The sequence below is a fragment of the Crocodylus siamensis genome, chromosome 1, assembly GCF_052110815.1.
Source record: "Crocodylus siamensis isolate JL-2025a chromosome 1, ASM5211081v1, whole genome shotgun sequence".
NCBI lineage: Eukaryota > Metazoa > Chordata > Crocodylia > Crocodylidae > Crocodylus > Crocodylus siamensis.
Genome location: NC_143395.1, coordinates 423,989,374 through 424,004,428, shown reverse-complemented (window position 1 = coordinate 424,004,428; position 15,055 = coordinate 423,989,374). Strand labels below are relative to the sequence as shown.

Below are 15,055 nucleotides of genomic sequence, written 5' to 3'. Positions count from 1 at the left end.
AGTGTCTTTAAAGTATAGCTACTCTCACAACAGGAAGGGCCTGGGTGTGCAGAGATGGGCCTGGGTGTGCAGGGATGGGCCTGGGTGTGCAGAGATGGACCTGGGTGTGCAGGGCGGCTCCTTCACCTACATGGGGCCGATCTGACCCATGGCGGTGCAAGCACTTGCCCAGGAAGGGGGAGACTGGGGCAAGGTGCGCGGGGATTCAGACCCACCTCTGCCCGAGGGTTACCCGAGCCTGGACCCCAGGCCCCGAAGGGCGGACGGGTCCTTGAGCATTGTCTCACCCAGCCCCTGCCCAGATGTCCTGCCTCAGCCCGGGTGCACGCCTTCCCAGCTTCTATTGAAACAGCCGTCTGGGGTGCCCTCCCGCCCTGGGTTTGTGCAGCGCCTAGCACGGTAGGGCCCGTGTGAGATTTTAGGGCCCGGGGTAAGAAGATGCCCCTCCTGCTACCAACTTCGTCCAGAATTAAACCTCTCTCTTGCCTTTGCTGTGCCGCGCTGGAGCTCCCCACATCAGCTAAGCCGAAATCCCAGGACCTCAGCGGGACCAGAGGTGACAGGTGAGCCGGGCAAGGACAGCCGGCCGCATCGGCCCAGGCTGTTAAACCCTGCGGGCGCTTCCACCCACCGCGCGGGGGCTGGTTTGAAAGGGGAGCAGGGGGGTCTCACAGGGGAGACGCGGGGGACTGTCTACATTAGGGCAGCCGAGGCAGTAAGCCCCACCCACCCACAGGAGGGCGGGGCTTATTTCTTCAGGGGTAGCACTGGAGACTGGCATCAGCGCCCTGGAGAATCCAGTTGCCATGTAGGTGCCCACGTGGGAGATGGCATGGGCCAGGGTCTCCCAGTAGCCCCCCTCTCCCAGTTGCGCCAGCAGAGAATTTGGCCCATGCTGCTGCCGCAGATTCGGCACCACGGGGCTGCATCCCAGCCCCCGAGCAGGCATGGTGCCCGGGGTGGGGTCTTCCCCCGCCCCTACTCCAGCCCTGGAAATCCACCCCTGCCTCTGTGTCCCCCACCCGGGGCAGCAGCCAGGGACCTGCCCGCCCCGATGCCCCCGAGTCCAGTGACACGGACGGGTCAGCCCCTGGAGCCTTTCCCCGCTCTGGTTTTGGAGCAGATCTCCCCATCTCTTGCGCCCGGGAGAGCAGGAGAGGGCACCGGTGCACCCGGGCGGGCGGGCGCTGACCCCAGCACAGCGAGGCCCCGATCCTGGCTGCGTCGCCACTGCAACATCGGTACCAGCCGTAGCCAGGGCACGGGCTGCCTTCTCCAGGCCCGGACCCCCGCTTTTCCTCCCTCCGGCCCTCGCTGTCTCCATCCACCTCTGCTTTCCCCTGTTCTTTCTCCCTCCAGACCCCGGCCTGAAAATAGCTCCTTTGTGTGACATCATCCCTCCCGTTACCTGGCTTTACAAGGAGCTACTCCGGCAATCCCTGCTCCCCGAAAAGATGCTGGCCAATCGGCTGGCGGCCTCGGCTCGGCCAATCAGCCGCCTCAGAGGTGATGTCATGGTGAGAGCCTGGCAGTGGGCTTGATGCTGGGGCCAGTCCTTAGCAGCATTAAATGAGCAGGTAGGGCTGGGAGCGGCAGCCGGGCGCTGGATTTGAGGGTAAGTCCCCGGGGAGCTGCAGGGCGAAGGGCTGGCGGGGGAGGGAGATGGCTGCAGAGGCCTGGCGCTGGGCAGCTCAGGAGGGCAGGCGCCTGGGTACCGAGGCAGCAGGAGGACCTGCACCCTTTGGTGCCGCGGGTTTGGGGAGAGGATGGTCGGTGCCCCTCTGGCACCGGGCACCCCGTGCAGCTGGCTCCGTTGGGACGCCTGCGCTCCCCCAGGGCTCGGCCCAGTGCGGCCCCGGGCCCAGGGACCTGTGGCAGCCGGGGGGCCAGAGCCGAGGCCCTCCGGGGCTCCGCACCCGGGCCGGGCTGCTCGGGGGCCCGGGACCCGCGGCCGGCAGGAGCGGTGTCGCCGCGGCGGGCTGTCCAGCCGCAGCCGGCCGGGCTGTCCCCGGGGGTATCTGCCCCCCCATCTCCCGCTGCCCCGCGAGCCGCGCGTCTGCTCCTGCCGCCCTCGGGGCTCTGCCTCTCTGCCCCTCAGCTCAGACTGGGCTGGGGCTTTCCGCTCTCTTCTTCTTCTTCCTTCGGTGGAGAAATAATATTGATCTCCTGTGTTCATGCAGGGGGTGGACCAGAGGACGCCAAGGTCCCTTCTCTGTGTCTGTCTGTCCCCATGCAGCACCTCTAATTCTCTCTTTATCCTCCCTACTACAGCCCTTTCTTTCTTTCTTTTTTGCTTGCTTGTCTTCTCTTCCCTCATATCCACTTTTCCTAATGCTCTCTTTATCTGTCCTAATACACACCTTATGTCTTTCTGTCTGTCTGTCTACTCTTAAATGTCCCAGCGGTCTATCCCTGTCCTATTTGTCTCCCTCTCTTTCTCATTTGCTTTCTCTCCACCCGAGTTGCGCGGCGAGACTCTTTCTCGCCCCATCCAGTCCTTCTTTTCTCCAAACTTTCCTCTCTCTGCCTCCACCCTCCTTCCCTCCCCTGCCCCACAAGAGATGCCCCGGGCCCGATCCTGCTGCCTTGCACCCTGGTGTCAAGACAGAGTACGCGCCTAGCCCAGCCCCTGCCGGAGGGTCGGACTGCAGCTGGGCTGTAGGGGAATACACCCAGGGGCAGGAGCAAGCCAACGGAAGGAGGATCGGGATGGGCAGGGATCGCTGCCTGCCTGCCACACCTCAGCTGGTGTGCCTGGGGTCTTGCCCACCCCAGTGGGGTCAGGCAGGGTCCCCCCCAGCCCTCCATCCTCAGCAGGCTGCCATGCGGGGCTTAAGGGGGTGCAGAAGGGAGATCTTCTGGATCAGAGCCGGAGGCTGCAAGGCTCCTTGGAGAGGGGCACCGGCCCGCACCCCGCCAGGGGCTGCCAGTGCGGGACGGAGGCAGGACGGCCGGGTCCCGAGTGCGCGCGGCAGAGGCGTGCACCGATCTGGGCAGGGCGGAGGCCCCCAGCCGGAGACAGGCGCGGCGTGAGATCACTGCCAGGCGCGCGCAGCTCCTCATTGTTCAAGCCCGATGAGCTCATGCAGCATTATGCAAGGCCGCCGTCTGCGGAGCCGCACTCCGGGCAGGCCCCGGCAGCTTGGCTTGGCCTGCCAGGCCCGGGGCTTCCAGCGGGGGTCCCTGCCCAGCGTGGGCCGGGGGGCAGCCCCTCCCCGGGCGTCGCCGGCTCTGTCCCAGGCGGCGAATGTGTGCATGCGCATGTGCATGCATGTGTGTGCATGTGTGTACGTGTGTCTGCATGTGTGTGTGCGTGCACACGTGCATGCGTGTGTCTGCATGTGTGTGCATGTGTGTGCATATGTGTTTGCGTGCACATTTGCATGTGTAGAAGTGTGTGCACATGTGTTTGTGTGTACAGGTGTGTGTAAGTGTGCATGAGTGTGTGTATGCAGATGTGCATGTGTATACATGTGTTCACATACGTTTGACTGTATGTGAGTGTGTGCATGTGTGTGTGTGCATGTGTGGGTGTGTATACATATGGGCATGTGTGTGCAGAAAGGTGGTTGAGTGTGCATGTGTGTACATGCATGCACATGTGTGTTTGAGTGTGCACGTAGGCATATATATGTGTGCATGTGTACATGTTTGTGTGCACACGTGTGTTTGTGTGTGTGTGTTTGTGCATGTGTGTGCATGTGCATATGTGGTCATGTGTGTCCATGTGTGCACATGTATCTGTGCATGTGTGCATGAGCACACTTGTGCATGTGTATATGTGTTTCTGGATGTACATGCGTGTGCATGTGTTTATGTGTGCGTATGCACATGTGGGTGCATATGTCTTTATGTGTACATATGTGTGTGCAGAGGTGTGCATGTGCATATGTTTGTGTGCACATATGTATTCACATGGGAATGTGCATACACGTGTGTGCCTATGTGTTCATGTGTGCAAGTGTACATGTGTGCATGTCCATGCATGTGTGTTTGTGTCCACATGTGCGTGTGTGCTCGCACACCTGGAGAGACTGCCCCCCTGGAAGGACCCCCCGAGCTGCCGCGGGGTCTGCTCAGGCTGCCGCACCCGGGGCCTCGAGGCCCGTGGGTCTCTCCCGCTCTGCCAGAGGAGCCGCGTGCCGCGGCGCGGCACTGGGTCCCCCCGAGGGAGCCCGCGGCCACCGCAGCCGGAGTTCACACAAGGCTTCAGCCCGGCAGGGACATGCACTTAACGCTCAGGTCCAAACCGCTCGCAGGGCTCATGGGACAGCTTGGTTCCCCTGCCTCGCTGCTCTGCACACCCAGACAGTCCCTCCGAAAGCCCCCTGGTTATGGGCTCAGCCAGCCTAGCCAGCCTGGACTTCCCCTGCCCTGGCAAGGGGAGCGGGGTGGTGGCGCGTGGCCTCCCCGTGCTGCTTATTGACACCAGCCCCAGCCCCTCTCCCAGCTGGAGGAGACAATGGGCCCATTGTCCCCGCGCACAACCAGGTGGCTGTGCCAGGCTGTGCCTGCTGCAGCCTGGTGCCCTCCGCTGTCACAGCTGGCGCTGGCGTCGGATGCTGCTGCCGTCCCGAGGACGCGGCCTCATCTCTGCTGCCACCCCCGCCCCCAGACCCAGGGCTGCGTCTCACCCCTCTGCCCCTGCTCCAGCTAGCCTCAGGGGTCCCAGTAAAAAACACCCCTGTGGGATATGGGGCAGGGCCTGCCTGCAGTGCAGGCTCTGGATGTGGGTGAATCCCAGTGAGGCAAGTCCAGCTCAGCCCTAGCCCCAGCCAGGCAGAGTGGTCTCTGGGACCCCCAGGGTTCAAAGCGCTGGCCCTGCCTCTGCCACTGACTTCCAGTGGGGCCTTCCCCCTGTTTCTTAATCTCTCCATGCACTTGGAGCCAGCAATTTACCCTGTTTTGTAAGCATCACCCAGTGGTGCTGCCTGTCTGCGGTGCCCCCTTAGCCTTGAAACGGTGGCAGTCTCTAGGGCTCCCAATCAACCGGAGGTCCCTGGTGCGCCCTGCACAACATATGATAACCTCGTGCCCCAAACAGCCAGCCATGGAAAACAGCCAGTCAGCTGTTGTAGTCCCAGCATCCCCTCTGGATGCCATTGCATCCATTTCATGGAGCGGGTAGACTGAGGCAAAGTGAGGTGCCCAGTGCCAGAGAGAAAAGTCAGTGGCAGAGGTGATCCTAGAAGCCTGTAGCATGAGCGTTTGTGCGTCATGAGGCAGAATGACCCACCTGGCGATTCGTGCTCTGAACCCACCCTGGAAGAGCTGAGTTCGAGGGTCACAACAGAGCCTCGCCATGGATTATTGTTGCTGGGAGCAATCAGCCTCCCCCATTCCCAGGGAACAGCCCCCGCGGCGGAGGTTGATTAGCAAGCTCAGGTATCACCCTCGCCCACCCAGGGAGCACCTTGCAGCAGGGCGTGACAGGGCACGAAGCCCCGAGGACCTGGCTAGCTAAGCCCCCCCAGTAGCTCCCAGCCCCGCTGCCCAAAGGGCAAGCCATGTCAGGGCTGGGCTGGAAGAGAGCGGGGCAGGGCAGGGCTGGCAGAAGACACTGAATGACGCCAGCTGGGGTGTGCGGGCCTGGCCTCTGCTTCCCCTCTGACCCCAGGCCAATTGCTTAGGGGGGCATTTTGCAGCTCCGCAGACTCGGTTTTGGAAGCCGACGGGGTTTTCACCCCGAGGAGGCTGGGTGAGGGGGTGGGCTGAGGGGCACAGTGGGCTCTGAAGCCCCTGCCCTTCTCTAACCTGGTTTTCCCGTGGATGGCGGAGGGGCTGGGGCCGCGAGTCACAAGGCAGCGATTCCCCCGGGGAAGGGCTCTGCAGCTAGGCAGAGCATCGCTATTCTTAAGCCCTCTTTTCGGGGCCATCTCCTAGGAGCAGGCCGGGGATCAATGCCAGTCAAGCGCAATGGGCTGCGAAGGCAGCTGCAGGCTCCAGGGCAGGCGGACGTGATTAGCCATCTGGAACGGGGGACACCGGGAAAGCACTGAAGTGCCGTGCTTCCCCGGCTCGGCTCCAGGTGACCCACTTAGCGTGGCTGGATGTAGTCGCAGCCCAGGGCTCGCGCCAGCGGAGAGCCCCGGGCAGCTGGTAGGGAGGCAGAGGGGTGCAGGGGCTTTCCCGGAGACGGTCAGTAAGGGGGTGCAGAAGAGCTGCCCGGGCACCGGCCAGGTTACAGCATCGGATCTTGGCGATTGAAGCAGCCCCCTTCCAGCTGCAGGAGGGGGTCAGGGAGCATGTCGTTACGCAGGGCGGGGTGTTGGCCAGCTGCAGCGTGCACGGTTGGGTCAGCGAACGTATCACAGTATCCCCGGGGCTGCGTGGGTGCATGTGCACGCACACACGTTTGTGGGTGTGGGTGTGTGCATGCGCGTGCATACATGAAGGGCCTTGCTTCCAGGCCCTGGCTTCTAAGTGAGCCTGCCCGCACGTGTGCACGCATGTCTGAATTAGCGTGTTTTGTACACGCGTTGGCATGCTTCATCCCCCCCCATGTATCCGGTGTGGCAGGGTCTGGGTGCATCGTGTCCGTGGTTGGTGCAACGGGGTGCACGTAACCCCGTGTGCCCATGGCTGTCCTGTGCCCCCGGGTGCCAGTGTGCTTTGCATTCCTGGGGGCGAGCGGGCCAAGCCGAAGTGAAAGGTGCCGGGCTGCGGGGGCCCTGTGAGAGCTGCAATCCTTACACAGGATCTGCTGGAAGCCCTCCAGCCTGGCTGGGACGCTCCTGCCCTGGGTTGGCCCCCTCTGTGCCCTGCGGCATCCCCCGAGAAGGCTGGACCCCGTGCTAACCACCTCGCCTGCTTGTTTCTCCAGACCCCAAGGATCCTTCTTGCCGCGCTTGATTCCTGGACCGTAAGACACCCCTCCAGCACCATGACTCTGGCTGGTACGACTGCCCCATCACCCCTTCCCACAGACACGCCAAGCCCCCTGCCCACCTGGTCCATCTCCCCCCCAGCATCTCCCACCCGTTGCCCCCGTATCACAGCAAATGCCACCCTCTGGAAGAGATGGGGAAGGGGAAAGAGTGGCTCTCACCGGCAGCCGACTCTCGCACTTCCGCTGGGGGGAAACTGAGGCACGGAGTGGAAAAGAGTGGGCCGTCCACTGGCCGGTACCCTGGGAAGAACCAGGTCTCCCATGATCCTTTGCATTCAGGGCAGTGGCATGAGAGGTCTTGGGCACTGTGATGAGGTCACAGCCCTGCCCCGATCTCCGCGGGCAGCCCTGGGGATGGGCATCACCCTGCAGGGCATGCAGTGGCCCCAGCAGGAGACAGCGCGGAGGCACCGGTGTCCCCAGGTTTGAGTCTTCCTTCTGCCGCTGCATCGCGGCGTGGTCTGCAGCAAGGCACCTCATCTTTCTATGCCTCGGTTTCCCTCCAGCAGCAGTGTGAGAGCTGGCTGCCTGTGAGATCCCGGGGCTGGAAGGGAATAGCGGAGAACAGTGGGTGCAAAATGGGTGTTACAGGCAATCACTGGTCTAGGAAAGCCCCTGGATCGCCTCTCCAGCCCCATGGCACTGGACCCACCGGCACCCACGTGCATAGGTGAAAGCAGTGGGGAGCAAGCCCTGCTGCTGTTTCATCCCCTGAGGACAGGACAGGAGGTCGCACCAGGGTCCCACGCCAAGCCCCCCACCCCAGAGACAGCTGCATTCTGCATGGCCCCTGAAGCCAGGTCCCCCCGCCTGCACCCCAGCCCCTTTGCTCTCCCAGCCGTGGTGCTTCCCCTGCCCTAACGCCGACTTGCATCTCCTCTTGGCCTCTCCACAGCTTACAAGGAGAAGATGAAGGAGCTGCCCCTCGTCTCGCTGTTCTGCTCCTGCTTCCTGTCAGACCCCTTGAACAAGCCAGCGTATAAATACGAAGGTGAGCTCCCGGCCCGCAGCCCCTGCACCACCCAGCACTGCGGGCACATGGGGGAGCCCAGTCCAGCTGGCCTGGTCAAGGGCCTGCCCAGGGCTCTGCTGTCCTGAGCTCTCCCCTGTCCCAGGTCATGGAGGTGGGGATTAGAAGAGGCTCCAGGGATCACTGTCAGGACCCAGTGCTGGCATCAGTGACAGTCGGGATCGCGGCACGAGAAGGGTTAAATTCCCCAGGCTCAGAGCAGGGGTGGCTGGGAGCTCCCACGGGACTAATAAGGACGCAGGCTGGACATCAGCTAGAGCAGGCGCACGTGGAAAGCAGCCTTTGCTCCCGAGTTCATGCACACGTCCGGTCCAACGCCTCCGGTACCGCAAGCCCCGACCCCTTCCCCTCAAGCAGAGTCTCCACTGCCAGACAGCAATAGTAGGCTATTGCCCTTTCTGCACACCAGCTCCATCAGCGAGCGAGCCAGGGGCATATCCATGTGTTTGGTCCTATCTGCCATCATTTCCTGAGCAGTTGCTTCAAGCCCTTTCCTTTCCTGGCCATTAATTAAACCGCATCACCATGGAGACAAGTAGCTTAGCACAGGTTTGAGGAAAAAAACCACCCCCTGGTCATTTCCCAGGATTAGGAAGAGCCCCTGGCAGAGACGAGGATGATTCAGGTCATCCATCCTCCTGCTTCAGGTTGCAGATGACACCAGGAGGGGCCAGGAAGGAATTGCCCTTCCCTTCACCCCTGGACTATCAGACGGGGCCAGTCCATGATGCTCCCAGGATGGGATTTGGATAATAAAACGGGGCAGGAACCTGTTCTTGCCCAGCTCTGGGCACTGTGCTGGCATCCGACTCCAGCCAGTGATAAATACCATATATTCTCACATACCACACCCCCCAAATAAGGCCCACGTCTTGATTTTGGGAAAGGAGAACGAAGGAAAAAAAGAGTCATGGCCACACGCAGAAAAGAGCAGCAGGACTGTGCAAGTGGGAGAAGAGAGGACAGGACTAGCTAAATTGCAAAGTCTTCAGCAAAACTGTGGAAAGCCTGGCTGGATTGGTGGAGCATCAAGGCCATTAAAAGAGAGAGTCGGTCATTAACACCTACAGAGTGAAGAGCAATTAGCAGGAACCAGGTAGATTCTCATGAGCTACGACGTCAACTGACTCCCCAAACTGAAATACGGCTGTTGCTCTTCTGAGCAGAAAGAAAATCTGCCTCCCCGCTTAAGGCATGCACCCCAATTTTGGAAGGCTAATGTTTGGCGGGGAGGACGTGTGTGTGGTATGCAGGCAAATACGGTAAGAGCCTGGGTGCTGCCTCCCTGCTGGCAGGGGAGGAAGTGATGCAGAGCACAGACCGTGGGAGTTTCCAGGCCACTGGTGGAGCTGTATTTTTAGGAAGACACAATTAGCTGAATGATACAGGGTGACTCACGGCGGCTGAGCCAGCCGAGCCGCGCAGCCCCCGGGGGCGCCCGGCCCCCTGCCGCCAGCTGCGGTGGCGCTGCACGCTGCCATTCATTCACTGGCATTCAGCCTTAGGTTGATTTGAGGGTACCCTGAGCCTAAAGGGAGGTTTTGGGGGGCCATGAATATATCAGAGCGTGTAAGAAACGGCAAGAGGGACCTGGGGGCATGAGTATGGAGGTGTGCGAGAAGGAGAGGGGTAAGGGCATGGAGACGCCTTGGGAAACAGCATGAGCGTGAGTGCACCCCAGCTCAGCGTGAGCATAAGTGCACCTCAGTGGGCAAACTGAGTGTGTAAGTAGGTGTGAACGCATGTCATGGGCTGAAGATATGTGAGTGTGCACAGGGCTGGCCTTAGAGAAAATGGTGACCCGGGTGAGCTTGTATTTTAGTGCCCCCCTCCACAAGGCAGAGGCATTGCTGCAGGCCGAGGCAGGAGGGGTGCAGAGCTGCATGGTGCACCAGGTGGGCACACTGGATCAGGTGCCACCCTGCCCACACGTGCCCGCCCCGGCTCCTGGGCACAGCTAGAGGCCAAGGGTGGGCTGGGCATCGCTCCTCCTGCCTGGGGCAGGGATCAACCAGACTGGGGTGGGAGGACAGCACTGCTGTGAGTGTGGGCTGCTTACACGTGAGTGTGCATGTGTGTGTGCATATGGGTATAAGTGGATGCTGTGTGGGACTGAGAGTGCCTCAGCAGGTAGATGAGAATTGAAGCAGGGCCAACCATGCCAGTAGCATGTATGTGTGTGCATACATATCCCTGAGCGTGCAAGCATGTATGAATGCATGTTGGGGGCTGAGAGCATGGCTGCACATGTGAATCAATGCTAGGAATGACTGGGCAAAGCAATGTGGAGATACCACGTAGAGGACGGGGGCAAGTGTGTGTGTGCGTGTGTGCATGCACGCGTGTAGGAGTATGAGGGTGAGGGGATGCTAAGGTGGGAGGCCAAATGAATGTGTGTAAGTGGACTTCAGTGTGAGCAGAAGCAGGGTTGTGGATGTGAGTGGGTGTGAGTACAACCACCAGGCTGTGGGTGGGTGTGCAGGAGCTGGAGGCTATGGTGGTGAGTGGGTGTGAGTACAATCACCAGGCTGTGGGTGGGTGTGCAGGAGCTGGAGGCTATGGTGGTGAGTGGGTGTGAGTACAACCTCCAGGCTGTGGGTGGGTTTGAGAAGAAGCTGGGAGCGGCGTGGGTGTGACTGGGTGTGCATGTGGGAGCGTGCGAGTGGTAATCCCCTTCTCCCCCAGCAGACACCGTCGACCTCACCTGGTGCGTCATCTCGGACATGGAGGTCATCGAGCTGAACAAGCGCACCTCGGGCCAGTCCTTCGAGGTCATCCTCAAGCCCCCGTCCTTCGACGGGATCCCTGAGTTCAACGCCTCCCTGCCCCGGCGGCGCGACCCCTCCCTGGAGGAGATCCAGAAGAAGCTGGAGGCCGCGGAGGAGCGGCGAAAGGTAGGACATGCCGCGTCCCTTGCTCCGTTGGCGAGGCGCTGGGGAAGACCGAGGGAAACCCTGGGTGTTGGGGCTGCAGTGGGTCCTGTCCAGGGCACAAGCGCAGCGGATTTGGGGATGCCTCTGAAGCGTCCCGCGTGAGAGTGAGTGAACATGGTCTTCCTCTATGTCTGGTCCCGCGAATGGTACCGAAGTGCAGCACAGCCCAGGGTGGGCACCGTCCACTGCCCCTAGAGCTGCTCCACGGCTGCTAATCCAGTCTCCGAGGGTTGCCCGAAGAAGGCATGGGGTGGGATAGCAAGCACCCGCTTGAAGGTATTTTCCCATCAGCCCTGTTCCCAAAATCGGTGCCTTCATTTGGCAGCAGGTTGCTCAGCACTATCCTTCTTGTCTCCCCGAGAGAGAGTCACTTTGCCAGCTCCCCTCCAGATCTCCAGCTTGCTGGGGAGAAATGGGTCATGGGGCATCTCTGCCTTCAACACCCCAGGGCTTAACCCACCTTCTGGCCCCCCAGACCATGGGCACAAGAGAAGGGGAATTTGGAGGGTTTTTCCTAGGTCACAGCCTAAACCAAGATGCGGCTTCAACACAGAGGCCAGAGCTGGTTCCCCCCGGCGAGGCGGGGAAAGAAGCACGCGTGATATTTGCTCTGGGCTCCAGCTCTAAGCTTGGGACAATCTGCTCCAACAGATTCAGGGCTTAGCGAGCTCTCTGCAGGTGTCCGGACTCGCTAGATGCCCTGAAAGGAGGGAACTTGCATGCAGATGGGCAAGCAATGCTTGTCCGGTCCTCGCCCCTGGGCTCTGAGCAGGGCCGTCATCCCCAGATCATATTTGGGTCTGGAAGTCCAGGCAAGTAGATGATGACGGCCTCTGGCTGCGAATATGGCTGGTCTTAGCATGGCATAGCGGCCATCGTCTTGGCCACGGCCAAGGTCAACCGAGCGGGTTAGGCTCTACACCGTGACGTAAAGCCGTGTGCGTGAGGGGGCAGCTGTGCGTCGGAGGAAGGGGTCAGCCTCCGAGGAAGGGCTAGTGGCCCAGGCAGGGCACGTCCGGCTCCGCCAACCTGCCCCGTTTGCTTTGCCGACGCAGTACCAGGAAGCGGAGCTCCTGAAGCACCTGGCCGAGAAGCGGGAGCACGAGCGGGAGGTCATCCAGAAGGCCATCGAGGAGAACAACAACTTCATCAAGATGGCCAAGGAGAAGCTGGCGCAGAAGATGGAGTCCAACAAAGAGAACCGGGAGGCCCACCTAGCGGCCATGCTGGAGCGCCTGCAGGAGAAGGTGAGCGCCGGACCCGGGCGGGCTCCGGCCAAGGGACGCAGCCTTTGCCCTGGAGAGCCATCCCCTCACCCCCTTCCCAAACGAGGCTTGGAAAGTTCAAGGGACGTGTCCCAGACGGAGCAAAACCGCCCCAAGCCCAGCCCCCTGTCAGGACTGTCCCCCCCCCGAGCCAGCGTGGATGTCTGCTAGCTTATTTTAATGTCAAGGGAGCCGGCTGCAGCTTCTGGCTTTGTTCTGGGGGCTGTGCTGCGTGACAAACGGGGCTGCCCGGGGCCCGTGTGTAATGGTTAGGTGTCAGATAATCTCACCGATAATCACAGGCTGGGCTGGAGCGTGGGGAAGGGGAGCCTGACTCCCTTTGTTATAATGCCACAGATTGGGGGGGGGGTCTCTGCTGGCAGCTGCCTTTGCGCCATGCTTGCTGCTTCCCTCTGCCTGCTAATCGCCCCCGTCCGGCGTGAACTAATTACCCCCTTCGCCCCGAAGGAGAAACGGTATTTACTCTGTGCTCGCCCCCCCTTCCTTACCCCCGCTTCGCGCCTGGGAGGGAGAGCCCAGGTCCTCGAATCCCACGGCCAGGGCGCCTGTCTCTGCAAACCGCCTTGCAAGCGGCTCCGTGGGACGCGAGGGCGCGCGCCGCACCTCTGTGGCTTGTCCCGGGTCAGTGCCGTAGCAAAGCCCTGGGATGCACGCCAAGCCCACGGAGGATACAAGGCTACCCCGGAGGGGCCCTGCAGCACCCCTCTCCCGTGGGGCTGGGTCGGCACCCTTCCACCATTTATAGGCTTCTTATCTCTCCCCGTGCCCCTCACGCACCCACTAATTACCCTTCTCCCAACACCTTCCCCAGCCTCAGCCTCATATCGGCGACAAAGAGCCGGAGAGCGTGAAGATCTGCCTTCGCCCTGCTCCCCTGGCAGCGTCCAGTCCATGCCGCCATGCCAGCCCCCAAAACAACAGCCTGAAGAAGGGCGCTTGTACCCAAAAACTTGCAAAGAAGAATTTGTGCCAACTATTTGAGTTGATATCAGATTGAGCTTGTCGGCCCAAAAATGACAGCCACGCTTAATAGCAGCCCCGCGGCGATCCCTCGGGCTTCCTTCCCGAGTCGACCCGGCTCTGCAGAGCCCGTCCGTGGGCGAGAGCCCTAACCTCTTTCCCCCCCACCACTTTTAGGACAAACACGCGGAAGAGGTGCGGAAAAACAAGGAGCTCAAGGAAGAGGCCTCGAGGTAAAGAGGCCGGGACGGCGGTGTTTTGGACTGACGGCTCCGGGGAAGCGATGGCTGCCTCCGCGCGAGGCTGAGCGACGAAGGGAAAACGTTCCTCTGCTTTCTTTGTTTGTGAATGTAAAGAATTGACCAGTGAAGCCATCCTATTTGTTTCGGGGGCGGGCGGGAGCGGGGAAGAGAGGCGAGGGAGGGGTGCATTTATCGGGAGACGCGCCGGCATAGGGGCGCCCATCTGAAATCCGCTCCGGGGTCTCATTTTTTCCTTCCACCCCACCAGTGTCCGGCCCCGCGTCCGAGGGACCCGGGGCATGGGGGAGCGGGTGGTCGGGGCGGCGACAAGACGGGGGCGGGATGGGGACGGGGACGGGGACGGCGCGTCGTGCGTGCGACTTGGATTTGGTGAGCAGGGCCGAGCAGAGCGGGCGCCGCGTGCGCTCTCTGTAATCGTGGGCAGGGATGCCGTCTCTCGGGGTGTGTGTAGCCTTTTCTTCTCCTCTGTGTTTGCCATGAACGTTGCTCATCAATATAAACGAAACATCTTCTCTTGGTGTCGCTTTCTTATTCTTCCTCCCGCCGCTGGACGCCGGGGCCTGGTCCCGTTTGCCTGCGGGCGTCCCAGAACCTCTTGCAGGGTTTTGGAGACACGGTTCAGCCCGGCGGGGTAGCTCTCCCACCTTTGTCTCCCAGGGAAGAAAACACTAAACTATCGCTTGCTTTATCCGGCTGGAGGAGATGCGGGATTTGGGGCCGGTCCTCAAAATGGGTGAAGAAAATCCCTGAGACCTCCCCAGCCATGAGTGGGGGGGTTCCCCCCTATCCTGAGCTATAATCTTCTGAGGAATGGTAACCAGAGTGCTTTTTTTCTGTCCCCGTAGGCATGGAGCAGCAGGGAAGTCTTCTGCATTTAGGGCGAGGGGAGCAGGAGGCTGTGATGGTGATGGGAAGGTAGGCTCACCTGTGCGGGGACCTGGAGAGAGACAGGCAACGGGGACGGTAGGGACGGAGGAGGATGAAGGGAGAGGAGAGACTGGGGGAAACCTGGATGCCACTTTAAATCCAGGATGCGGAGGTGTCTATGGGTAGGAGTCAAAGGAGCGAGAGCTGGGGGGGAGAACCGACCCTCCCCTCTTCCCGAGGCGGCCGCGGGAAGCTCTCGAGGGCAGCACATCAGAGGCTCGGGTGGCCTCAAGACAGCTCTTGGGCTCCCAACCCCAGGAGAGAAAGCCCTGCAGGGGAAACCCAGGTGAGGGGGACCACCCCGAGAGCAGGGAGGCTGATGGGGGGCATCCATCCAGCTGCAACCCAGGCTGAGGGGCAGACCGGGCACGGAGGGCAGGGCAGCCTGGTAGACCGAAGCCTCTGCTCCGCTCCTCACCCAGCTAGACCCCAAGCGCCTCATCCATTGCTGACTCTGAAACGAGGGAGGTCTTGATTTCCCCTACATCCGGATAAGGCTTTTAAGGCATTGATTGAGCGAAGGGTCTCGATACAACGGGGCGTTTTCTGAGTTGAGCTCTTCATCCGGGTCCAGGCTTTGCCTCGCGGCGTGCCCCGCCGGAGCCGGCGGACGGGGGAAGAGGTGATGGGGCTGGTCTGCGGTGGCACGCGCTGTCTGTTTTTGTATTCAACCATTGTAAATAAACTGCCTCGGCATTTCTTCTCCTTTTCTCACAACCTGTGCAGTGTCTTGGGTGCGTTTTGTGCGGGGGCCCGTCCTTAGACCG

General features: G+C 61.2%; 1 protein-coding gene across 6 annotated transcripts; it reads left to right on the top strand.

Annotated features, from left to right (window-relative positions):
• The first annotated feature begins 1,494 nt into the window (after positions 1 to 1,494).
• Positions 1,495 to 14,998, top strand: STMN4 (stathmin 4). Of its 6 annotated transcripts, none has more exons than XM_090031093.1 (6): positions 1,495 to 1,517; positions 6,824 to 6,896; positions 7,785 to 7,880; positions 10,605 to 10,813; positions 11,908 to 12,099; positions 12,950 to 13,269. In XM_090031093.1, exons 1-6 carry the CDS (start codon positions 1,515 to 1,517, stop codon positions 13,133 to 13,135), a joined length of 759 nt encoding a protein of 252 aa, XP_089887219.1. In that variant the 5' UTR covers positions 1,495 to 1,514; the 3' UTR covers positions 13,136 to 13,269. The 6 variants fall into 6 exon arrangements, with proteins under 6 accessions (XP_089887219.1, XP_089887220.1, XP_089887224.1 ...); XM_090031094.1 differs by having other exon boundaries at positions 1,496 to 1,517; positions 10,608 to 10,813; XM_090031098.1 differs by lacking the exon at positions 12,950 to 13,269 and adding an exon at positions 13,276 to 14,998 and having other exon boundaries at positions 1,497 to 1,517.
• The last annotated feature ends 57 nt before the right edge of the window (positions 14,999 to 15,055 follow it).

What these genes read in the sequence shown, in the direction of transcription:
- STMN4 (XM_090031093.1), top strand. An exon ending in CAGCACCATGACTCTGGCTG is followed by an intron (nt 6,897 to 7,784) that starts GTACGACTGCCC and finishes GCCTCTCCACAG; the next exon opens with CTTACAAGGAGAAGATGAAG. An exon ending in TGGAGCGCCTGCAGGAGAAG is followed by an intron (nt 12,100 to 12,949) that starts GTGAGCGCCGGA and finishes CACCTTCCCCAG; the next exon opens with CCTCAGCCTCATATCGGCGA.